Source organism: Bufo gargarizans, chromosome 7 (assembly GCF_014858855.1).
Source record: "Bufo gargarizans isolate SCDJY-AF-19 chromosome 7, ASM1485885v1, whole genome shotgun sequence".
NCBI lineage: Eukaryota > Metazoa > Chordata > Amphibia > Anura > Bufonidae > Bufo > Bufo gargarizans.
In genome coordinates this window covers 160,156,153-160,182,194 of record NC_058086.1, presented here as the reverse complement: position 1 = coordinate 160,182,194, position 26,042 = coordinate 160,156,153, and the positions used below count along the sequence as shown (strand labels likewise).

At 41.2% G+C, this 26,042-nt stretch overlaps 1 protein-coding gene across 1 annotated transcript in view; it reads left to right on the top strand.

Annotated features, from left to right (window-relative positions):
- The window catches only part of HFM1 (helicase for meiosis 1), a 152,117-nt gene extending 126,788 nt beyond the window's left edge, over nucleotides 1–25,329 (top strand). Inside the window, exons 28-37 of the mRNA XM_044302435.1 lie at nucleotides 4,720–4,838; nucleotides 6,866–6,936; nucleotides 8,017–8,105; nucleotides 10,964–11,149; nucleotides 12,858–12,871; nucleotides 13,640–13,850; nucleotides 16,791–16,884; nucleotides 22,920–23,019; nucleotides 23,130–23,214; nucleotides 25,199–25,329. Coding sequence (XP_044158370.1) covers nucleotides 4,720–4,838; nucleotides 6,866–6,936; nucleotides 8,017–8,105; nucleotides 10,964–11,149; nucleotides 12,858–12,871; nucleotides 13,640–13,850; nucleotides 16,791–16,884; nucleotides 22,920–23,019; nucleotides 23,130–23,214; nucleotides 25,199–25,329 — 1,100 coding nt within the window. The remainder of the gene's footprint in view (nucleotides 1–4,719; nucleotides 4,839–6,865; nucleotides 6,937–8,016; nucleotides 8,106–10,963; nucleotides 11,150–12,857; nucleotides 12,872–13,639; nucleotides 13,851–16,790; nucleotides 16,885–22,919; nucleotides 23,020–23,129; nucleotides 23,215–25,198) is intronic.
- The last annotated feature ends 713 nt before the right edge of the window (nucleotides 25,330–26,042 follow it).

Genomic DNA, 26,042 nt, shown 5'->3' with positions numbered 1-26,042 from the left:
TGTTGCACAGTCGAAACTTGGATTTTAAATGTTCTGTGTCCCAAATAAAGTTATGGAATTGTTGTAGCTGAATGCTTAGTACTTCACTGGATTTTACCAGGAATTTTAAAGTTTGACAGTCCAGCAGGTGTCATGTCCAGGATTATGGCGAGTTTACTGTAATAAAGAATTCACATTTCCTTACTGTAATCATTTACAGGTCATTGAGCAATACACAATACGTGTGATGTTTGTGCTCCCCAGAGAGCACTTATCCACCATTATTTGCATTATATGAATAAAATTTGAGCTTACAGTTTGTGCAAAGTTCAAACCAGTGTTGATTTTATTCCTGTGATCCCCCCCCCCCATATTTGCGATCGCGGCAAACCGCAGGTCAATCCAGACCTGCGGTTTGCTGCGTTTCCGGGTTATTCGGGTCTCTGGTGACCCGATAACCCGGAACAGGATGGTGATCGGTGGTGTGATAATATACCACCAATCACCATCCTGCGATCCTGAGAGGTGATGGTGACATCACCTCTCAGGATCGCTTATGATTGGCTGCAGGACGGGCGGGAGTTTTAAACTTCCTGCGGCTCTGCCTCCTCTCCCTTTCTGTGTCCGGAGCCCGTGGAGAGAGGAGCTGCATCAAATCTGTACCCAGCAACCCCCATATCTGCCCAGAAACCCCCTTCTGACCCTCCTAATCGGGTGTCTGTGACCCTAGACCCCCCAGGGGTGCTGAAGCTTGCCCCCCTGCTTCCCCCCCACACACACCACACACACATTTTTGGGGGCGCAAGCATTTTTTATTTTTTTTTTGTGAACGCCTAGTTCACACGACCGTATGGTTTTTTCAGTGTTTTGCGGTCCGTTTTTCACAGATCCGTTGTTCCGTTTTTTGTTTCCGTTGTGTTTCTGTTTCTGATCCTTTTTTCCATTTCATTTTTCTGTATGGCATATACAGTATACAGTAATTACATAAAAAAAATGGGCTCGGCATAAAATTTTCAATAGATGGTTCAGAAAAAACGGAACGGATACGGAAGACATACGGATGCATTTCCGTATGTGTTCCGTTTTTTGGGCTGACCCATTGACTTGAATGGAGCCACGGAACGTGATTTGCGGGCAATAATAGGACATCTTTCAATGGAACGGAAATACGGAAACGGAATGCATACGAGTACATTCAGGTTTTTTTGCGGAACCATTGAAATGAATGGTTCCGTATACGGAACACAAAAAACGGCCCGTACACTCGCAAAAAAAACGTTTGTGTGAACTAGGCCTTAGCGTCAGGCCACTGTTAGCGCATCGCACACCCCGCTGATCAGCTTCGGACGGCTGATCAGCGAGTTTGAATATTTATTTTTTTCAAATTTTTTGTCCTTTTTTTAATTTAGTGTTTGTTAGTTTTTTCTGTTAGTTTTAGGGATAAGTATGTGAACACCCGTGACCCCACACACTGAATAAAGATTTTCATTGACATTCATTTATGGCCTGCCGGATGTTCTCGGCTTGCCTCCGACTCCGAGAGCCCCAGTGAGGACCAGGATGACCCCACTTTCCTTTTGTCATTTGCGTCCTCCTAATCATCTAGCGATGATGATGAGCCCCCAAGGCGGCGGAGACGCCGCCAGGCGGAGCAAGGGGACCGCCATGCCAGGGACCCTGTGGCCCACACTAGTACGAGTAGCTCTGGGGCTCGTACTAGTTTTACAGCCCACCAGAGCCCCCTACTGGAGAACTTGCATGGTGTACCCCAGAGCCTGTGAATCCAGATTCCCACAGTGGGCATCACTGAATATGACTATTTTAGTCTTTTTTTCAGTGACCACTTTGTGAATCTGATGGTGGAGAAAATGAACCTGTACGCCCAACAGTTCATTTCTCAACACTCGGGCTCCTTTTTGTCTAGGGCCGGTGGCTGGACTCCGGTCAGTGCAGCCGAGATCAGGACGTTTTGGGGCCTCGTGCGGCACATGGGCCTAGTCAAAAAAAACAGTGTCAGGCATAACTGAAGTGGGGACATCCTCTACCAGACCCCACTTTGCAGTACGGCCATGACACGTACCCGGTTTGAGGCCATCCGGAAATGCCTGCATTATTCAGATAATGCAGCATGTCCCCCCCAAGGTGATCCTGCCTATGACCACCTGTACAAAATCAGGCCGGTCATCGATCACTTTGGGGCCAAATTTTTGGAGGCCTATGTACCTGTAAGGGAGGTCGCGGTTGATGAGTCTCTCATTGCTTTCAAGGGTTGACTCCTTTTCCGCCAGTATGTTTCCTCTAAGCGGGCGAGTTATGGCGTGAAGCTGTACAAACTTTGTGAGAGTACCTCAGGCTAGACTTACAAGTTTCGTGTGTATGAGGAGCGAGATTCCCGTATTCAACCCCCAGAATGTCCCCCCACTCTTGGTGTTAGCGGGAAACTTGTGTGGGACCTTATGCACCCATTGCTAGACAAGGGTTACCACCTGTACGTGGATAACTTTTATACTAGTATCCCCTTGTTCCAGTCCCTCGCCGCCAGATCCACGTCCATTTGTGGGACCGTGCGGAAAAATTAACACTGCCTCCCTACCCACCCCCTCCAGGTACCTATCCCCAGGGGTGAGACCCGTGCCCTTACCAGTGGAAACCTGTTGCTGGTCAGATATAAGGACAAGAGGGATGTCCTTGTACTGTCCACAATTCACGGTAACGGCATCACCCCTGACCCTGTGCGAGGTACGGCGGCAACAGTCATCAAGCCCGATTGTATCGTTGACTATAATCGGGTATATGGGAGGAGTTGATCTCTCTGATTAGCCCCTACCTAAGATAATCGGCTAAAAACTTTTAAAAAAAACTGACTCTTAAACTATGGAGATACTAAAAAAAAAATTGGGTTTATAAAAGGATAATATAGTGTAAAACATAAATTTTTAAAAAGTAGACAAATTAGGTATCGCCGCGTCCGTAAGAATCTGCTCTATAAAAATACCCCATGACCTAATCCCTCAGATGAACACGGTGAAAAAAATAAAATAAAAACGGTGCCAAAACAGCTATTTTTTGGCAAACTTTCAATTTTAATCTGTTTTTTTCCAGTAACAAAGCAAGGGTTAACAGCCAAACAAAACTTAATATTTATTACCCTGATTCTGCAGTTTACAGAAACAACCCATATGTGGTCGTAAACTGCTGTATGACCAAACGGCAGGGCGCAGAAGGAAAGGAACGCCTTATGGTTTCTGGAAGGCAGATTTTGATGGCCTTTTTTTGGCACCATGTCCCATTTGAAGAACCCCTGATGCACCCCTAGAGTAGAAACTCCATAAAAGTGACCCCATCTAAGAAACTACACCCCTCAAGGTATTCAAAACTGATTTTACAAACTTTATTAAACCTTTAGGTGTTCCTCAACAGTTTATGGCAAATGGAGATGAAATTTTCTGAATTTCTATTTTTGGTAACCTTGCCTCACAAAAATGTAATATAGAGGAACCAAAAATCATATGTACCCTAAAAATAGTCCCAACAAAACTGCCACCTTATCCCATAGTTTCCAAAATGGGGTCACTTTTATGAAGTTTCTACTCTAGGGGTGCATCAGGGGGGCTTCAAATGGAACATGGTGTAAATAAACCAGTCCAGCAAAATCTGCCTTTCAAAAACAACACGGCGCTCCTTTCCCTCTACGCCCTGCCGCGTGCCCGTACAGTAGTTTACGGCCATATATGGGGTGTTTCTGCAAACTACAGAATCAGGGCAATACATATTGAGTTTTGTTTGGCTGTTAACCCTTGCTTTGTTGATGGAAAAATAGGATTAAAATGGAAACTTTGCCAAAAAATTGAAATTCTTAAATGTCTTCTCCATTTGCCAATAAGTCTTGTAGAACACCTAAAGGGTTAACAAAGTTTGTAAAAATCAGTTTTGAATACCTTGAGGGGTGTAGTTTCTTGGATGAGGTCATTTTTGGGTGGTTTCTATTATGTAAGCCTCACAAAGTGACTTCAGACCTGAACTGGTCCTTAAAAAGGTTTTTTTTTGGTTTGTTTTTTGGAAAAATTTCAAGATTTGCTTCTAAACTTCTAAGCCTTGTAACGTCCCCAAAAAATAAAATGTAATTCCCAAAATGATCCTAACATGAAGTATGAAGTAGACATATGGGGAATGTAAAGTAATAACTATTTTTAGAGGTATTACTATGTATTATAGAAGTAGAGAAATTGAAACTTGAAAATTTGCAAATGTTTCAAAATTTTGGGTAAATTTGATATTTTTTTATAAATAAAAATGATTTTTTTTACTCTATTTTACAATATGTGACGAAAAAACGATCTCAGAATGGTGTGGATAAGTAAAAGCGTTTTAAAGTTATTCACACATAAAGTGACACTGGTCAGATTTGCAAAAAATGGCCTGGTCCTTAAAGTGAAAATAAGCCCGGTCCCTAAGGGGTTAATCGTGCAGCAGAGATGCATCGGAGTTGCCTTCTAACAGAATTTTGAATAAAGTGTCGTCCCTTAACTGACAATGTACCTGCAATGTTTACTTTTTTTCTTTTAATGTAGTTTGTAAGGCAGAGAGGATATTGAGATTTGTAGAGGTAGAAATCCTTGAATTGTAAGATTTGGTGATGCAATGTGTTTATTTAAAACCATCTTAGATATTCTGGTTACAAACTGAGACAGACTGGCATTTTACACATTGAAATATAATCTGTTTATTTACAAATTTCAGGTAAAACCGGAGTTTCTTATAAAGCTGACAGTAAAACTAATTCAGACTTCTCTTCATATCTGAGTGATCTAAGGAGTCGAAATTCAGTTTCATCAGCTCCACCAGTAAAGAGACTAAAGGTAACATGATCAAAAAGGCAGGATGAGAAAATTCAAAGAACATGTCATTACATAAAATGGCTTTTGCGACATCAGCACATGGATTACTTAATGAATCTTACATTAGCTGGGATAGTTAAACTAACGTCATGCAGAGAGAGCAGCTAGCGTGCTATGTGGAAGAGCAGACCCCCACTGTGGCATCCACAACAGCATGAGTTGGGTATCTGATGTTTATGAGCTAGAGACGGCTCTCACGTTATGTCTCTGTGCTCAGTATCTTTCAGCAGAGCAGTAATTGTTTCCTTTAATTCATGTCTGTGAACTCAATTTCACCGAATGATGAAAGAATGGCGATCTAGAACAAAGACTCGAGCTGTGTTATCATAATACTAGGAAAATATGGCAAAGCTCCATCTTATAAATACTTTAACAATTTTGACAAATAAGTTCATACGTTTTCAGGAGGGCATGATATTTTTTATACAGGTCTATTTATTTTTATATTAAAAAAAATGACTTGTACATTAAAGTATTACTTAGGGACCACAGACTCCCAGACCCAAATGTGTGTAGCGCCATATGGGCCCAGCGAGAACACCACTTAGTATATTAGTTATCACATGCTATTTGTTATTTTAAATGGGTAATTAGTTTTGTAAATTCCCTTTTCAGATTTTGAGGCAGATGGTCACTGTGGTCCTACTGTTATCAATGGAAAGAGCTATAGTGTAAATGCTTATTTTCAATGTCAAGACAACTGAAAGCATGATATGACATGGCAGGGTGCCTGCTGGAAATAATGGGGGAGAAACTGCCTAAATAATTGCTCATAGGAAGCAATAACAGTTTAGCTTTCATTTCTAATAGTGCTGTTTAAAAATGAAAGCTGCACTGTGATTGGCTGCTATAGGCAACAACAAATATTCATTTTAGACAGTTTTAAAGTGTACAGATTCCACTGTGTCCGCATGATCAAGAGTGTGGCAACAGCTGTAGCATACAGACGCATCAGGGCTGTCTGGCCTGGACATATCAACTTGTTGCTAGGGCCATATTGAGGTGTGCTGCAATGTTCTGGCACATGGATATAAATGTAAGAAAAGGTCAAAATATAACACAAATTAAAAAAAAGTTAAATGAATAAAAAAATATATTTGTTAAAAATATGAAAGGAAAACCCCTAGATCACATTAAATAAAGACAAAATAAAGTACAAAGTACAATTCTGTCCTTCAAACTGAGCCAAGTCCAGGAAAAGCACAGTCCTAGGGCTACCTTGTTTGGATGGCACTCTAATTCACTTACCAACTCTATAAAATGTGTTATATTTCAGTCAATGGGTTCCTAGATGGCTCAATACTCTAATAACCGGTTCCCAAACAACAGTTCACTTCATGGTCCGACTTCAGCCATCACATATGAATTGATGTCTCCAACACTCAAAATGCTGCAATACTTGTATCTGTAATGGCTTGAGAAGAGGAAAATATAGCATACACTGATAGGATAATAATAAAAAGAAATAATAAAACATCTTTTTATTCCTCATAGTCACAAAGGCAGATAAAATAGAGCATATCAATAGGACTTGTGCTGACTACAAATGCCTGACCCTGGGTTTCGCCCTTGTTCAGCCTCTTCTGGGGCATGCAGACCATGGAGTGAACTGTTCCTTGGGAACCGGTTATAGGAGTACAGGACCGACTATGAACCCACTAACTCAAATATATCACTTTTTGTAGAGGTGATGAATTAATTTGGGTGCCATCCAAAAGTGGTAGCCTTAAGAGTATTCTTATTTGTGGTATTACACAGCAGTATCAACTTGCACAATAAATGTATAACTAATTATAATAATATAATTTATGATGATATGTGTACAAGAAAAAACTCTAGAAGCAATGGTGATATTGATTTCAAATGCTAAGTACTACTTGATAAATGGGGGTACACAAACTGCAGTAAAATTCTCATATTTTGCATATTTAATTCTCTTTATATTCTTGCTGTTTTTTTTCTACAATATAAATCATGATATTTCTTAGATGCAGATGCAAAGTGAGTTGAAAACTGTGAACCTGGAAAAGTTTGCTTTCATGCCTAAAGCTTCCATGACGTGAGTTTTCATGGTGATTGCACATTATAATTAAATATATTTGTGCATATGTGTATGTACTGTATATAATGTATAATGGTAAGGGTACTTTCACACTAGCGTCGCTGGATTCCGGCAGGCAGTTCCGTCGCCAGCAATCTGTATGTAAATAGTTACCATAGTGTGAAAGTACCCTAACTTTTCTGTTTCATTGGGGCACATTTCAATACACCAGTCCAAATTTATTAAATAAAAATAATCTTATCCTATGTGAGTGTCACAGAAATATACACCAGCCATGGGCTGCCATAGGCTTCAGTTATAATTTGCGCCAGCTTTCTGGTGTAAATTATGGTTTTATGGCATGAGTGAGCGTCTAATAATTTTTTTATCAGTCAATTGCAAATTTTATGCACCAGAAAACTGCTTACAGCATTGCCAAATACCCCCTTATCGCACAGTGTGTAAATATTACAACTTACCAAAGCCAAAGCAGATCTACACCATTACTTTTCCTACACCATACTTGAAGGAAGTGATCAAGCCCTCCTCCAGCAGCTTTTCAGTTGATTGTATTTGGACTTGCTCCTCCATACCACTCTTTCCTAATCGTTAATGGCTTCACGCTTTTGCCTATTACTATAACTTATTTCTATTTCCATGTACTAAATATTACCTTTTCCTCACTACACTGCCTATAAGACAAGCATCTTTGTTTTTTTCTTTCTCAGTGGTGTGGATGGCACTGATACTTGATGTGTGCCATTTAAAGGGTATCTGTAAATATTACACATCAGAAGGTGTAAAGCAACATCCCAACCTCAGGTTTCTACAGGAGGTCATGTAGCATGCGTGAGGCAGACTCTGATGTACTTGCTCTCTTGTTGTTTTGTGCAGCTGGTCGTTCTGCTTTAATTTCCTGTCTTAATGCACAGAATAGCTTTACTTAAGACAACAGTGGAAGAAATTATTTAATTTTTAATTTTGAGCTTGGTAGACATACTGAGCACATACCTAGCCATTGTGATTCTTCAAATTAGTTTTTGCATTAATGCGCTATATTTCTTGTAACTGATCTTAAGATCATTTTCCTCTATACAGTTCGAAAACCACGTCTGTACAAATAGCACTGGAAAAACAGACCTTTTCCAAAACCAGAAATGATACACAACAGCCACAAGATGGAGCACGTAGGTAGAAAAGATGGTCTAGCACACAAATGTCTGCTTTGAGTTATTTGATGAGCTGATGATGCTGAGAACAATAATAACTGGTGACTGCTAATTTGTTTTGTTAGAAACATTTTATTTTTATTTTTACATAACTGGCTATTCATCTATAGTTACATAGTATGGTTGAAATAAGATCCAAGAAGTTCAATAAAGGAATGGGTTGGGATGGGAATTAAGAGAAGTGGAGTGAAAACCAGACATCTACACATTTACATAAGCATTAATGTAATGCTTAGCAAATCATCTAAGCCTTTTTTTAAACCGTCCACTGTTCCTGCTGTGACCACCTCCTGAGGTGACTCTTCCACAGGTTTACAGTTCTTATGATGAAGAAGTGCAGTGTCCCAGGGGGTCAGTAGTGTAGCTTTAGGTATGCTGGGATTTGTAGTGCAGGGTAACCCACTAACCTGGGACTCACTGTCGTCTTCAAACGGGTCAGCACTGGAACAGGCAGGTGATGAATGTCGTGACGCCAGTGCCAATTGAACGGTGGCACACCGTGTAGTGACAGGCGGAATAATTGCGGAATCTTTATATTTGAATAACAGGGTAACTTTACTGAAGATACTTGAAGATAGATGAACAGTCAGTAAGTACAGTTCCAGAATATTCCACACGTTACAAAACAGTCATAGCAGTGGTTCAGGCTATTAAGCGCAGCCGCAAAAAGCTATCTTCAAGACAGGCCTTCTAGGATCAGGGCTTTCCTCTTACTCTAGATGTAGCAATACACTTCAGGCAACTATTCTCTCTGCAGGGGTACACTTACTTCCTTTCCTGCTTTAGTTCCTGGCTGTAAGCAATACTCTCAAGGTCCAGACACCCAAATCACGGTGATAACCCTTGAGCAAAGGTTTTGTAGAGGTTCCCCTTCTCTCCTGTGGACAGGCTGTTACTTAGAGTACCTCAGGTATACTTGACCTGGAAAACTGGGTGGGAATGATCTTCCACACCAGTGGTGCAATTTCTGCACTAGTTACTGAGTCCTGAATCTCTCAGAACCCACTCTGAACTAGGAACTTCCAACTACTACCCTTCCAGGGTTAGGCCCTAGCCTATTTATACTAACTTCGGGGCTCCCTCTGCTGGCTGGAATATGAATTGCCGGCTACAGGCCTAACTTTCTTAAAGGGAGCTACACATTATAATATAGCAGTGTCGGGTAACCTACCCGTATACTGCAGAAGCCTTGTCACCTCTGAAGACTGAACTTTTTCTTCTCCTATAAGAAGTTACTTAAGACTTTATTTATCTTCCTCATTTCATAGATTGTAAGATTATTATGTCATTGAATCTGTCATCCTATTTTAAACACACTGTAATTTTGGTTATAAAACTAAGCTTATCAGACCGTAAAAAGATACGCATGTAGCAGCAGAAGCTATTTTGCTCAGGGATTATATCTGCTAAATATACATATAGACTGATCAGCTATAACATTCAAACTACCTGCCTAATATTATGCAGATCCCCCCCATGTAGGCAAAACAGCTTGTCCAGGCATGGACTCCACAAATCTTCTTACGGTGTCCTGTTGTATCTGGTACAAGATGTTAGCAGCAAATTTGTCAAAGGGATTTTCCTGCGGTTAAACATTTCTTATAAAATGCTTATAATGGGGTAGAATATAAAAGAAGCAATATTAATCTTATTGATTCCTGGCTATACCATTCTAATGTTCCCTGGGTCTCCCTCCATTCTCTCCTTCCTGTTGTCTCTTGACACTGAGGAACTGATTACTCAGCCAATCACTGTTTACATTCAGATGAAATTCTCAATTATTTCACAGTTTATGACAAAAGGTCGCTGGAAATATCTTCAGCATCTGAGCATATGTTGTCAAAACTACTGAAAACAGATTACAATTACCGGTAGTTAGGAAACAATGAATACAAATGTACACACGTTGGAAATAAATAAATCTATACTATATTTTCTGGATATTAAAACATACTTTTTAGTAAGAAAAAAATCTTGCTAAAATGTGTCAACCAGGGTGTGCCAGACCTCCCTGACTGCGTCCTTGATGATCTAGAAGAGCACTCATACAGCGAGCGCTTTCACCGATCAGTGAGAGAAGTGTGCGTGTGCCCACTTCTCTCTCTACCTGCCTGAGACAGATCTGTGTGAGATCCGTGCAGGCAGGAGAGAAGGCTGAACAATCAGCACATGCAGCAGAGGACTGTAAAAGTGAAAAAAATACCTCCAGTTAAAGGTCTTCCCCAAGCTGCCAGATGAAAACTGAGAAGAAAGCTGTGTACTGCAAGGGTCTCCCATGATGTCACCAGTGGGTGGGGCCAAATGAGACACAGGAAAATGAGTAAAGCTGTACCATATGTCCCATATGTCTATTACTAAAGATGTACTCTATGTGTGTGTATCTAGCACAGCTGTTTGTTCTGTGCATGTAGCAGTGCTGTGAGTGTGCATGTAGCGGTGCTGTGTTTGTTCAGTGCATGTAGCGGTGCTGTGTTTGTTGTTTGCATTTAGCCGAGCTGTGTTTGTTTGCCTGTAGTAGGGCTTGTGTTTGTTCTTTGCCTGTACATGTAGCAGGGCTGTGTGTGTAAGATACTACCATTGGCCCCTGCACTTTATTAAACCTCTAGGGAAGCTTTAATAGTAGAAAGCATTTTTTTCAATTCTTTTTTGCTGTCTAAACCTGGGGTGCGTCTTATAGTGCGGAAAATACAATAGGTAGATATGTAGATCGATAGTAAAACTAGACACAAATTTAAAACTAGTGTACAGTGTTTAAAGTTAAAACCTGATGCTGTTATTCTATTTATGCTCAATATTTAACATTTTAATATTTGCAGGATGTTCATATTTTGGAAACAAAGACTGTGTAAATCAGCAAACAGCAAGGATACAACAATACCACAATAATATGACTGACGCAGACAAATACAGCTCCTGGTCACAGAAACCTTTAAATGGGATGTTTGATGTGGAAGATGACGTCTGGGACGATTTTGATGATGAAAATTTGCTGGATGCCAGCAGTACTACAACTGCAATGGACAAAACTATTCCTGGTAAAATGATGATTTATAGTTCCTATTGTTGTTTGAGATGATAATAATAATCACAATCCCTTTATAACATGAATGTCACACTTTAGCACACAAGTACGGTTATTATCTACACCCATCAGACTTCCTCCGCTGTTTTGTGATGATCTTACTCCAGTCAAAACTCCTTAAAAAGAGCATTATAGTGTTTTAACAGGGATCATTCAGGGAACCTCTTCTGATGCGCTGCCTTTTTACAGCAGTGCTTCAAAAGAATATTGTAGCCCAGTCTGCTTGGACTTGAGGGCACTGATTGCACAGCATTTAGATAAGTCCCTAATCATTTAACACCATGGAATCCTCAATCAGTAGCAACCGTGGCATCTAAGGAATTCGATAGAAGCAAGGGACTTCCACTGGAGGCATTAGCCTCCACTATGCGATCATTGAAGAACAGAGCTTTACTATGGCTACCTAGTAGGCCTAATAGTTTGGTTGTCAGTGTGAAATTGAACGGCAGTGCTGCTTTATAATACATAGTATTGCAAAGTGGTTTAGAACTGATCACGCTTAGGCTTCGTTCACATCACCGTTCAGCCTTTCCGTTCTCCTGCTCCGTTTAGGAGCCTTAGGCTGTAAACATTTGGTTCTTGGCTACATCTATCAGAAGGACACAGGATTAGTGTTCCCTGGAAATAGCCATCAATATTACAGTATCGGAAACCTCCTTTATCCTTATCCAACAACCTAGTGAACATACATAGATGTTAGCAAGCAATAATATTCTGTATGTAATGTCTACGTGGATGGAATTAAATGATTTTATCATTGCATAACCTGTTTGTTACAATGGACATACAAACTAGAATCAGTAAGGGCTGAGCTAAAAAGTTTTAAAATATATTTTCTCTAAGGTTCATACATCACCCAGCTCTATGTAACCACACACCTGGGGAAACAATATATTTATCTTACTAAATGTTATTTGAAACTTTTCACAAAATTGATGGAGTAGAATTTACTTTCAAAGTGTCAGTAAAAGCACTTGGCACTCCAGTCTCCCTGCTAGGTGAGGACCAAGTGTAAATGCATTTCTGAGCTTGCAGCAAAAATAAAAGTGTAACCCGAATTACAGGCAATGACAATGCACACTGTTAAACAAGGAATGTTTTAACTGATGCATTAAACCATTAAAAAGGCCTCACTTCAAGCTGTTCATGAGGCAGAGAAAGGTTTCTTTTGAAATATAAATGGAAATGATTACAGTCAAGGAAATACAATCCTGTTGCTTGCATATAAAGGCTGTCACATATTTCAGACTCTTTCCATTTCATGAAAGGCCTTGTTATCATTAACAATGTGTTTCTTTCTAACAGTCACTTTGAAGGGGCTGGTAAAATACAGTATATAATAATGTCATTGAAACCTAATTAGAAGGTATAAAATGACACCAGTGTTTCTAGCACAGAATAATAAAAAGTTTCCAATTATACATTTGATGTTTAATTCTGTATATACATTTGATTCCTTATTAAACAGCATGTATATATTACATTTTTGCAAACCGATCTCTATATTTTTGCTCTAAAAGACGCACCTAGGTTTTAGAGAAGGAAATAAGAAAAAAATATTTTTCATCATCCCTCATATCAGACATCAAATCAGAGGCCTATATCAGACCCCCATATTAGATCCTCAGATCTGACCTCCATATCAGATCTCCATATCAAATCAGACCTCCATATCACAGGCTTAGATCAGACCCCCATATCAGACCCCATATCAGACCTCTGAGCCAACCCCCATATCAGACCTCTGATCAAACCCCCATTTCAGACCTCCATGTCAGACCCCCCATTAGACCTCAGATCAGACCCCATCAGAGCTAAAGTAAATAAATTAGCTGTGTCAGCACTCCCCGCACATCCTGCGTACTAGTGAGCGCTTCCATAATGGAATTCACTAGTATTCGCTTTATAAGAGGCTCTGCCATTTTCCCCTCAATTTTTTTAAGGAAAAAAAATAATTATAATAATATGGTAATTAGCTGTAAGCTAGTAAACCAACTGTGTTAGCATCCACAGCTGCAGTTTACAGTTCATGATAGTTATGCTTAACGGGGTTGTCCCATCTGGACATTTATGGCATATTGATAGTGCCCAAAACATTGGGGATCCACTCTTGTCTCAAGAATGTGGCTCTGCTATGATTGGAGAGCAAGCAGTGCACCTGTCCCCAGTTTTACCCATTCACTGCAATGGGACTGCCAAAAATAACAGTATGGGATCGGCACCTATAGGACATCCTAATTATATGCCATAAATGTCCAAGTAGGACAGCCACTTTAATATTAACATATTAGTATTCTTGTTTTCATACAATTAATGTATGGCATCTAACATTGTGACTTGTATATCTCAGCAGTTATTATAGCAGAAAAAAATTCATAATAACTTATCATTTTTAATGGGGTTGTTCAAGATTAGAAAAAGACGGCTGCTTTCTTCTGAAAAACAGAACCACATCCGTCCACAGGTTGTACGTGTCATTACAACTCATCCTAGTTCACTTCAGTGGAGAGCAGCTGTATTTTCAGTCCTTTTGGTGGAAAAAGACAGCCATCTTTTGAATCCAGAACCACCCCAAAACTTGAGTTTGGATGTTGATTTGAAAGAGGAAATTCAATGGATTTGTGAGTAATGTTTAGAATTAGCATCCATCAATCTTTGTGTTTCACTACAGTTTTTCTGATGTCTGCTGAAAACCACACCATCTTGTTGTTGCCTATGTGCTTTTAGAGTTTTCTTTTAAAACCACAGAATGTCCAGACCATTGCTGCTTTTCTGCAGATTTTTCTCTTTGACTACAATGGACAAAACCTGTTGCACTGGTTATACAAGTGAAGAGATACATATCTGCTGTCTAGGTGTTTCAAATTTGTAGTAAAACTCAACCTGTATCTATAAAGTCTAGGGGTGCACTGAAACTTTTTGTTGCCAGACTCTTTTTTCCCACTAATCAAAACATGAACAAGTGATTTTAATATTACATGATTTAAAATGGCTCAGAAATCCCATTAAGTAGAAAATTGAAATGTCTCCAGCCCTCCCTTGCAGCTTGGCTCATAGGGATTTCTTCTCTCTTTGGAATTCAAGGCAGATTCACATTTACTCTTGTGGCACCTTCATTTGTAACTTTTGAGTCATTTTGTGACTGTATTTATTGTCTCTCTCACACAGAATGCAAACCTGCAATGTAATACTAACCTAGAGTAGATAAGCGTCATTAAATCCAGTGGTCTACAAATAAACCTATCCTTTAATATATAGGAGCAACCTCCACCTTAGAGGTGGAGCACAAGAAGCATTCTCCATCTTAAGGATGGAACACAGGGAGCAACCTTCACCTCAGAGATTTAACACAGAGAGCAGCTTCCACCTCAAAGATGGTGCACAGACAGCAGCCTCCACCTCAGAAATGGAACACAGTGAGCAGCCTCCACTTCCAAGGTGGAACACAGGGAGCGGCCTCCACCTCCAAGGCTTCCACCTTAGAAGCAGAGCCAGCTGTCAGAGTACTATTTATTAGCTCCTAACAGTCCAGCCCAGATAAGTATGGTGACTTATTCTGGATCTTTCTAACTACCACTGTGTTTGAGTATTATTGTTTAAGACATTCATAGTTTATATCATTATATTGTTTTAGTGATCTTTGCTATTTTCATTGCTGGACTTGCCATTTGGTGGGTATACTTATCCTGGCAACAGCCTCCTTCTGCCGCTGTATATTTTATTATTTAGTTTTTAATGGGGAAATGTATTTGCATACTTAATGGGGTTGGCCATTTTCTGGTTACTGTTGACCAATCTGTTTGTAAGATGATTATAGGCACTTACTAATACAGCCTTTGTATGAAATTCTGCACCATTTTCTATATTTTATAAGCTATGTCCCCTTGTTTGCCAACTCTTTTGCACTGTGCACACACAGGTCCTGTCCATAAGATGGCTGCTGATGGAGGGTCATGTGACCAAGCAAATCACCTCCATGTGATGTCTTCTCCATTCAAATACACTGCACCTGCCATCTGTACTTGCACAGTAGGGAGTTTAGTGCAGGTTCAGTATGTTAGAATAGAGGAGGCTAAGTGATTTGTCTGGTCACATTACCCTCCATTAGCGGCCATCTTATGGACAGGAACTCTATGTGGACAGCATAGATTTGCTTAACAAGGGCACATGAAATATAGCAAATGGCATGAATATCAACAACAGCTATATCAGTAAGTGGCATGTGTTCTATCTCTAATGTGGAGGCTGCTCCCTCTGTTCCAACTCTGAGGTGGAGGCTGCTTCCTCTGTTCGTTCTCTAAGGTGCGGCTGCTCCCTCTATTCCGTCTCTAAGGTGCAGCTGCTCCTTCTGTTCCGTCTCTAAGGTGCGGCTGCTACCTCTGTTTGTTCTCTAAGGTGCGGCCGCTCCCTCTGTTCCGTCTCTAAGGTGCAGCTGCTCCTTCTGTTCCGTCTCTAAGGTGCGGCTGCTCCTTCTGTTCCTTCTCTAAGGTGCGGCTGCTCCTTCTGTTCCTTCTCTATGGTGCGGCTGCTCCTTCGGTTCCTTCTCTAAGGTGCGGCTGCTCCTTCTGTTCCTTCTCTAAGGTGCGGCTGCTCCCTCTGTTCCTTCTCTAAGGTGGGGCTGTTCCCAGTGTTAGATACACATTGATCACAAGTGGCCAACCCCTTTAATAAGGGATATTTTGTTGGATTTTGTAGGTTATACTTTGTACACTGGGTATTTTTTGAAAAGGTCTGTGAGTTGTAGGTGTTAATAAATATAATTAAATACATGACTGTGTACAGTTCCTATAAAAACTGGTGTACTGTGCGGGTAATATTTTTTTAATTCCCACTAATTATGCAGTGCTGAGGCACATGCTGGCACTATGTAAATAATGGATAATAGAAAATTAGGAACAAGGGCTTGTCATCTGGAAACGAGGTACATAAAGATTGCAACTTTTCTCTCAGTAACTGTTCTAATCAGTATATGCTATAGATTTAATCCACTGAGAATTATTAGACTTGTACGGTTGATTTATTAAAAAAATTAGATTATAACCTGGGTTTAGCGAATCTAAGTATCCGAAGTGGACTTCAATCCAAATTTCAAGGAAAATTCGATTTGCTATGAACCCGAATTTCCTCGTGCTTCGTGGTAACGAATCAATGTGTGAAATCTCATGCACGGTGACATATAACGTCAACACGCGTGGGATCTTTAATTTAGATGAGTTCGCACTCAAATGGATCAGGTGAGTATTATTTATATATTTTTTTAACCCCTGAAAGGCCTCCATTATTACATCGGATGCTGCGATCAGGGATAAACCCGGCATCTGAGGCGTTCAATGACGGGGGAGGCGCAATCGCCATTTCCCCGTTATTACACACGCTACTTACAAAGAAATGCGCTTTGTGACAAAGTAATTTGTCATGAAGCTAATTTCTTTGTGAATTTCGTCGAAGAAGCCGAATCGAATTTTTGTAAACTTCACTGAACACTAATTATAACGCCAAAGTAAATGTAACATCCATCAAAACGTGCAGCTCATACCTGTATTTATCACACTTTTCCACAGGTTCGAATACAGCTACACATAACAAGGACCAATCAAACATAATATCCTACGGAGAAAAACAAGAGTCTGGTTTGACTTCCATGCCTCAACTCAAGTGAGTGTTTGCTAATGTACTTTTATGTCACAACTACAAGACTAATATATGCATATAGCTAAATCTCAGCAGCCCTATTCTGCCCTATATGGGGACAGAAATGAATATAGCGTAAGTTGCTGAGAGCAACGATATATAGGTTACTAGATTTTATCAGTGCAGGATTTTGGAATGGAACAGATTAAACTGAATGCGCTCAGGAGTCTGAACTCCGTACCCACAGACATCAATTGACAGCTTTCCTGTATGGGAAATGAGCATATGTTTAACTCCAAAATTCTATATGCAAGCACGTGAACCTATATATCATTGTTCTAAGAGACAAACCCTCTATCTTACTCCACCCTCTGAGAGCAGGATCGGACTGCTTATACATTATATATACGGAGAGAGTCTAAGAGATGTCCACTGTTTTAAAATTGATGGCTTATCCTCAGGTTAGGCCTTCAAGATCAGATCAGTAGGGATCAGACACCCTGTACCCACTTAATCGGCTGTTTAGGGGTAGCTCCAACGCTGAAGTAGGCTCCAGAACAACTCCACTCTGTCCATGGTGTAGTGGATGGAACTGGTTACTGCAGCACTGCGCCCAGTGGCATAACTAGAGTTCTATGGGCCCCAGGGCAAACTTTGGATTGAGGCCCCCACCCCCATTAACCAGCAACCCCATTACCCCGCCCCCTCCCCCCACCACTATATATATCATTTGGCCCCCACCCAGACTGTATATATTTCATTTGTCCCCCACCCTATATATTTCATTTTGACCCCTGTATATAATAGGATGTGCGCTGCGCAGCCGCACTAGTCACTTACTTTTTAAATAGGCAAAGCGGAGGGGGACTGGGCTGGCTAAAAGCACTTGCGGGCCTGTCTTTTGTATATATCTATTGATAGGTGATAATTCTGTGAAATACTACGGGGCACATTTATTAAGACCGGCCTTTTAAAAGTTATGGAGAGGCACCCAGCTCCAGTTCTAAATGTAAGACAGCTTCCGAGCTGTCTTACATTTAGACCATTACCTACACCCAAAACAGGCATAGAAAATGATAAATGAGATGGGCCTAGCCAGCCTGCCCCCTTCCCCACCCACACCACACCCACAATTTTAGACCTGGCATGAGCGGGGAAAAGTCACAGATAGCGGCACAACTATCTGCGCCTGAAATACGCCTAATTTAGGCGTATTTCATATGAATAAATGACCCCTAAGTATTTTTAAAGAATTAGACATCTTTATAAGGTTTAAAATGTCTAGTGGAACTAATAAAAAATATCAAATAATGTTTAATAACACTCAATAAAAAAATAATTCCATGAAAGTGCTTATTCCATAATAATAAAACTTATAATTAACTATGCATATTTAGAATTGCTGCAGTTGCAACAACCCCTAGAATACTGATAATATCGTTTACACTCAAAAAATAATGTAAAAAAATTGTTTAAAAAAAATTAATTGTTACGTTATAAGTTCACCAAAATTGTGCATTTTATAAATACACCTTGTCCCCAAAAAATGTAAGGGGAATATGTCATTTCTAACAGTTGCCAGCAACCTGCCTCCCGTACTTAAAAGATCATACTTCCCTGCTCCGGTCCTCTGCTCAGGCTCTCTTGACGCCATCTCCCATACTAGGGAGGAAGAAAACAAACCCCGGACCAGAAGATGAAGACACAGAGCCTGAGCAGAGGACATAAGGCAGGCTGCTGGCAATTACATATTTCCGGACAACTCCTTTTTAAAGCTCCTATACTGCTACGTAAATGGAAAATGTGACTACACAAAACATTTTTCCTGTGGATCTCAGTGCCAGGGGAAGGCTCAGTTCTTAACAGGTTAAGTTAAGCATACATCAGCAAAAGTATTCACAGTGACAACTGTAAAGTAGTGTTGTACAGATCAGCACCAGGACAAGGCCTATCATCAAACTGCTAAAAACGGTGTATACTCTTTCACAAGCTGGCAGCGGAAATCATGCTGTTACATACCTGCCTCATACACACTTTTTCTGCACAACTGCTAAAATATATTGCCTACTGCTAATGTAAAAGTGTGAACATAGCACTAAGACATGGGATCACACAATCCTAAACACTCATACATTTTTTTTATTACTATGCATCAGAAAGTCAGTCATGGGTGCACCATTTTTTTTAAATTCATTTAAGTGTTTTTTCCCCTATATATGAAAGGGTGTCTGTCACCAGCAAATTCACTGTTAAACTAAGTCTCATGCTATGTAGGGATAGGTTAATTGAATGTAATGATATTTTTGACTTGGTGATCTGTTGCTTCATTTTGGAAAAAAGTACTTTTAATCTATATGCAAATGAGCAGGAAAGTGCACCAAGGGTGTGTCCAAGCCACTCTGTATACACCCTTGCTCCTACTTATGTTCTTGATTGGCAGGGCCAGGTTTCTGTATAGTCATCTTGTCTGGCCCTATCGATCAAGAAGCAGAGAGTGGGACTAGTAGAGGAAGACAGAGGAACAAAGGTGCACAGAGTGGCTTGGGCCCGCCCTTGGTGCACCTAACTGCTCATTTGCATATAGATTAAAAGGATTGCAGCATAGTCCTTGAAAAAAGTCAATACTTGAGAAGAGTCAGAGTTATTCATAAGCTGATGCTCTCCCGTCCATCTGCTGATGACTGGCAGTTCTCTTCTAGGGAGAAAAGTAAGAAGAAGACAGACAATCTTCTTCAGATGGCTGGGGAGAGCAGCAGCTTATAAATAACTCTGACTCATCTCTGGTAGATTTGACTCTTTTCAAGGCCTGTACTCCAATGACATACCTCCCAACCGTCCCGGATCCGGCGGGACAGTCCCAGATTTCAGTGGAAGCAGAGACAGTTGGCTGTATTATGATGAAGCAGAGAGCCGGCACCCCCCCGCTGTCTCTCCACTCCTCTGGTTTGTGTGTGGGGCGGGGCCGGCCGGCAGTCAGCCTTGGCTTCGCCTCCTTCATAGACTAGAGCAGCCGATGTCCTGCTGCTGCTGCTTGGAAGAAGGTAAGTATGTGGTGTTTCTTTTTTTTAACTTTCTGTGAGGGGCACAATGTGGGCATATTACTGTGGACACAGTGTGGGCATATTACTGGGGGCATAATGTGGGCATATTACTGGGGGCATAATGGGGCATATTACTTGGGGCCACAGTGTGGGCATATTACTGGGGGCACAGTGTGGGCATATTACTGGGGGCACAGTGTGGGCATATTACTGGGGGCATAATGTGGGCATATTACTGGGGGTATAATGTGGGCATATTACTGGGGGCCACAATGTGGGCATATTACTAGGGGGCACAATGTGGGCATATTACTGGGGGCACAATGTGGGCATATTACTGGAAGGCACAGTGTGGGCATATTACTGGGGGCATAATGTGGGCATATTACTGGGGACACAATGTGGGCATATTACTAGGGGGCACAATGTGGGCATATTACTAGGGGGCACAGCTAGGCATATTACTAGGGGCACAATGTGTGTATATTTCTAGGGGGCACAATGTGGGCATATTACTGGGGGCACAGTGTGGGCATATTACTGGGGGCACAGTGTGGGCATATTACTGGGGGCACAGTGTGGGCATATTACTGGGGGCACAGTTTGGGCATATTACTGGGGGCACAATGTGGGCATATTACTAGGGGGCCGAATTTGTTGCCATATTACTGGGGGCACAATGTGGGCATATTACTGGGGGGCACAATGTGGGCCTATTAATGGAGGTCACAATGTGGGCATATTACGGGTGGCACAATGTGGGCATATTACTGGGGGCACGGAACTGGGCATATTACTGGGGCCACAGCTGGGCATCATTCTGTGAACACATAATGTGGGCATAAATACTGTGCGGTGGCATTAAGGGGGAATAATTACTATGTGGGGGCATTAAGGGGACTGGGAGGGATTAGGTGTATAGTTATGTTTTGGACGGAGTTAGAGTCGTGGCCTAGTGTGGAAAAAATGTGTGCGCTGCATAATTTGTCCTTATTTATTCATTTACAAAGCTGGGAGGTATGCAATGATTATGACTAGAGATGAGCAAATTTGATTAAGTTGCTTGTCCAAATTTCGCAAAGAAATTTGCTTCATGGCTAATTACTTCGCCATGAAGTGCATTTCTTTGCATATAGCGGGCACAATGACAGATTAATCGTGGCCCCCCCCCCCCCCCCCCCTCCCCATCATTGAACCCTTCAGATGCTGCGTTCATTGCTGATCGTGGCATCTGAGGCTACCTTTTATGCCTTTCAGGGGTTAATCAACCAATGGGGATCTGCCGCTTTCTGGAAAAGAATGTTGGCTTTCAGCCGGACAAAAGGTCATGCATGCAGGGCTTTTTGTCCAGCTGAAAGCCAGCATTTTTGCCGGAAAGAGGGCAGATCTGATTAGAGGATCTGCAATACAGTAAACTCTGGTGCTTTGTTCCTCTGCCGAAGCAGAGTACCAGAGTTTATGCCAGCCCAACTGAGTTTATGTAGCCCAACACATCAATAGGGGTCCAACTGCTGGGACCCCCACTGATCCCGAGAATAGAGTTCTTATGTCCTTATCCTGGTGGAGCGGCAGGCTGAGCTGTGCACTGCTTCTTCATTCATTCTCCATGTGACTGCCGGGTAGGGATGAGCAAAGTCAGCTTCAGATGCAAGATCCGTAGTTGCTTCGCTTTAAAATTCGTTTTAATGGCATATGGAGATCCGTCTATGCACAGTATTAAAATGTATGCACTTTGGCAAGGCGAAGTGAGTTATCATCGAAGTCTCATGGGACTTCAGTGAATAACTTCTGGACTTTGATTTTTTAACTTGAAAACCATTTAAAACTTGGTTCTGAAGTCGACTTCGGTACCGAGATACCAATCGGTACCAAAGCCAGCTGTTGTGAAACTACAATTCCCAGCATGCACACTTACTCGGCTGTTCTTGTAACTCTCCTAGAAGTTAAAGAAGGATTCTGTGAGTTGTAGCTTCAGCTGGAGTGCTGGAGGTTGCTGATCCCTGCTATAGCGAATGAATAGAGACACCATGCTCGGCCTACCGTTCCATCAGAATGAGGATATAGGACCTCCACTCACAGGATCCCTGGGTCCCGCACCGATTATCAGGATGCTGGGGTCCCCACTGATCAGTTCATTTTCCCCTATGCAGTGGATAGACGATCATTTTCAAACTTGTTAAACCCTAAGGGTCCATTCACACGTCCGTTGTTTCTTTCCTGATCTGTTCCGTTTTTTGCAGAACAGATCTGGACCAGATCTGGACCCATTCATTTTCAATGGGTCCTGAAAAAAATCGGACAGCACAATGTCAGATTTTTTTTCAGGACCCATTGAAAATGAATGGATACAGATCTGGTCCAGATCTGTTCCGCAAAAAACGGAACAGATCAGGAAAGAAACAACGGATGTGTGAATGGACCCTTACTTGTCATAGGTGTGTGCCACATAGGTTTTATGTAAAAGATATTATTGCAATTGAAAATCAGTACCATTCATCTAAATAGGGTTTGTTTGGTGGAATAAACATGGATTTCTGCAAGACCCATTTTGAGTATTGTGGATAGGTGCAGACATTTCTGCAACAAATTTGCCCTATGTAAATATTCCCCGTTTACACCATGGTTTCCATAAACTTTATGTTCACGCCAAGTCTCCCACTAAGGCTACTTTCACACTAGCGTTCGATCGGATCCGTTCTGAACGGATCCGCTCATAATAATGCAGACGGTGGCTCCGTTCAGAACGGATCCGTCTGCATTATAACTTACAAAAATTTTCTAAGTGTGAAAGTAGCCTGAGCGGATCCGTTCAGACTTTACATTGAAAGTCAATGGGGGACGGATCCGCTTGAAGATTGAGCCATATGGTGTCATCTTCAAGCGGATCCGTCCCCATTGACTTCCATTATAAGTCGGAACGGATCCGCCCGCCTCCGCACGGCCATATATTATATACTATAGGTTGTATTATTATGTTTGAAATTCTGTATTATTTAATACTATGACTTGTTCCTGCAGATCTTCCAATCTCAAAAAGGATCTGAAAATAAATAATCAGAAACAAGTACATTTCCTGGATTCAGAAGCATTAAATTATAGACCACAAACACAAGGAATAGTAAGTGAATATTTTATTCACATCATTCACACTCATCTACAGTACATACACCTCCATTGCTTTAACCATTGCCCTACATTATTTTAATATCCATCATTTTATAAATCTAGGTAGCTGCAAATGAAGGACAATACTCCGGGAGAACTGGGATTTACACACTGAATTCTCCCCACTCTTACAAAGCTTACCGTTCTGGTGACTTTTTTGTTTGCACGGGCCATGACAGGTAAAAGTAAACTTTATTTAAAGAAATCATCCTACATGCGTGTATAATTAATTGTGTTGTCATCAATTGTAAGCTGTTCGTGCCTGCTTCTTTCTTAAACTAAAGAGCTTCTTATTATTATGCTACATGAAAAATTAAGGCTACTTTCACACTGGCGTTTTGGTTTCCGTTCGTGAGATCCGTTTCAGGGCTCTCACAAGCGGTCCAAAACGGATCAGTTTTGCCCTAATGTATTCTGAATAGATAAGGATCCGTTCAGAATGCATCAGTCTGCCTCCATTCCGCTCCGCTCTGGAGGCGGACGTTTTGGTGTCCACCTGACGATGTGGGGGCAAACGGATCCATCCTGACACACAATTTAAGTCAATGGGGACGGATCCTTTTTCACTGACACAATCTGGCACAATAGAAATCGGATCCGTCCCCTATTGACTTTCAATGGTGTTCAAGATGGATCAGTTTTGGCTATGTTACAGATAATACAAACTGATCCATTCTGAACGGATGCATGCGGTTGTATTATCTGAACGGAAGCGTTTGTGCAGATTAATGACGGATCCGCACCAAACGCGAGTGTGAAAGTAGCCTTATTTAGCGTGAAAAAAGTGTAGGGACACATTTATTGGCCAGCATTTTAGATGCCGGTATTAATAAGGTCCTGCGCTGGTGGTGGATCCACTGAAGTTATGAAGAGGCGCCGGCTTCTACATAACTTTGGCACATCCACCGCCGCTTCTAAATGTAAGATAGCTTTTACATTTAGACCATTTATACTACTAATATAGGTGGATTTGTGTTTAATAAATGACCCCCCTTAGGTTTTAAGGATTGTCAATATGCGCAATATTATGGCTTAGATTTGCGTTACAATTTAAGCTAGTTTCTAGTGTAAATTATACAAAATCATTAATGCTGTGGCAGGCCTTGAACCTTTCTAAGTCCCACTGCTTTTTTTTTTTTTATGTAGCAAGAGTTGGAAGAAAATGGAAAAAAGTTAAAATTTTGCGCAAAAACTGTTGATTCCAATGGCCAAATATATAGATTGAACTCTGATTAGCTGTAAAAATCCCTGCTCGCAGAGGGCCTTGCCATTAAGGAATACCATTGCCGTGTAGAGGTTACTTGGTCTGTACAATGTTTAGGTAGCTGGTACACATCAAAGTAGTGTCCACATGAATGCCAGAATCCAAGGGTTCCAATAAGAATGTCGCCGGAGCTTGTCTTCATTCCAGAGTGCATCCAGTTGTGATCTCTTCCCCAGGCAAACTTGGCCTTAGACATGACGCAGAGGAAAGAGCATGCCAGAGCATGCCAACTTCTTATATTGCTCCATGGTCCTCACGGTCACTTGCCCATTGTGGGTTCTTTCTGCGGTGTACAGAGGTCAGCATGGGTACTCTGACTGGTGTGTGGCCATGTAGTGTAAGTGGGTTCACCAGTTATCCTTGCTTGGGCCACTTTTGTAGATACTACCTATTGCATAATAGGAACATCCCAAAAGACAACTAATGTTATTCTCTTCACCTGTCACCGGTTTTAATGTTATGGCTGATCTATGTATACTACGCCTATAGGTGTGTTCGACGTAAACAAATAGATACAGCCCCCCAAAACTTCTCTTACAGTCTGGAAATTCTGCAGCACATTAGAAACCTTCATTGCATCCTATGCTTTCCTCAGCTGCATTTTGTATATAATACTAATGAGCCTGCACATATGACAACAGGGCTACGTCAAATTGGTGCCCATTGGAAATGACCTCCGTCATTCCAGCTCCCAGCATGCTCCATTCACTTCTGTGGCAGTTCCAAGAACAGCTGAGCAAGGGTGCATGCTGGGAGTTGTCATTTCACAACACCTGGAGTTCAATTTTTGTTATGGTGCTTTTAGGTTGTATGATTTAATATCATCAGTTTCATTTTCAATGTTTTCTACTTGTGGTTTGCATTTCAGTGAAAATCAGGATGAAGAAACACAGGCGTTTATTGGAATATTTGATGGAATTTTTTAACCTACCTTCAATTGTTCAAGCATTGATGCAGAAATATGGACTTAATGCAGTTGTTGTTCTTGTTAGTGGTTGATGTTATAGAAACATAGGTATACCATGAGGCCTTTTACCACAAACCTCTGTAAAACTCTAATATAGAATGTATCAGTTATTGTGTTTTTCATTACCTCTGTTCTTTGGTGGGAATCTACAATAATCTTTAATAATTTATCAGTAACATCATTACCATGCTTATGATATACCAGGCAACACATTCAGGATACATTATGCATTCACAATGGCTAAAAACACACAACATACTTGTGGTCTCTTTCCAAAATACTCACAGTTTTCCGATACATTTTTTTAACTGATGACCTATTAGGTCATCAGTATCTGATCTGTAGGGGTCTGATACCCATATTACTGCCAGTCAGCTGATTGAGGCGGTACCAGAGGTTGCAGTAGTCCGTGCTCACCAAGCACAGCGCCGTACATTGTATACTGGCTGTCCTTGGTACTGCAGCCCAACTCCATTCACTTCAATGGGCTAAGCTGCGCCTAGGCCATGTGACGCTGTGCCTTCTTAAACAGTGGATCGGCAGGGGTCCTGGGTGTTGGACCCCCACTGATCGGATACTGATGATCTTTTCAGAGGATGTGTCATCAGTTTAAAAAAATCTCAAAAACCCCTTCAAAGGCTCATGCAAATTTCAGAGCCATGTGCACAACAGCTGTATGAATAGCTCCCTAATATGAAGTTTGATGAAATGTGCCTCAATACTTTTTCGGTCTGATTTATATAGA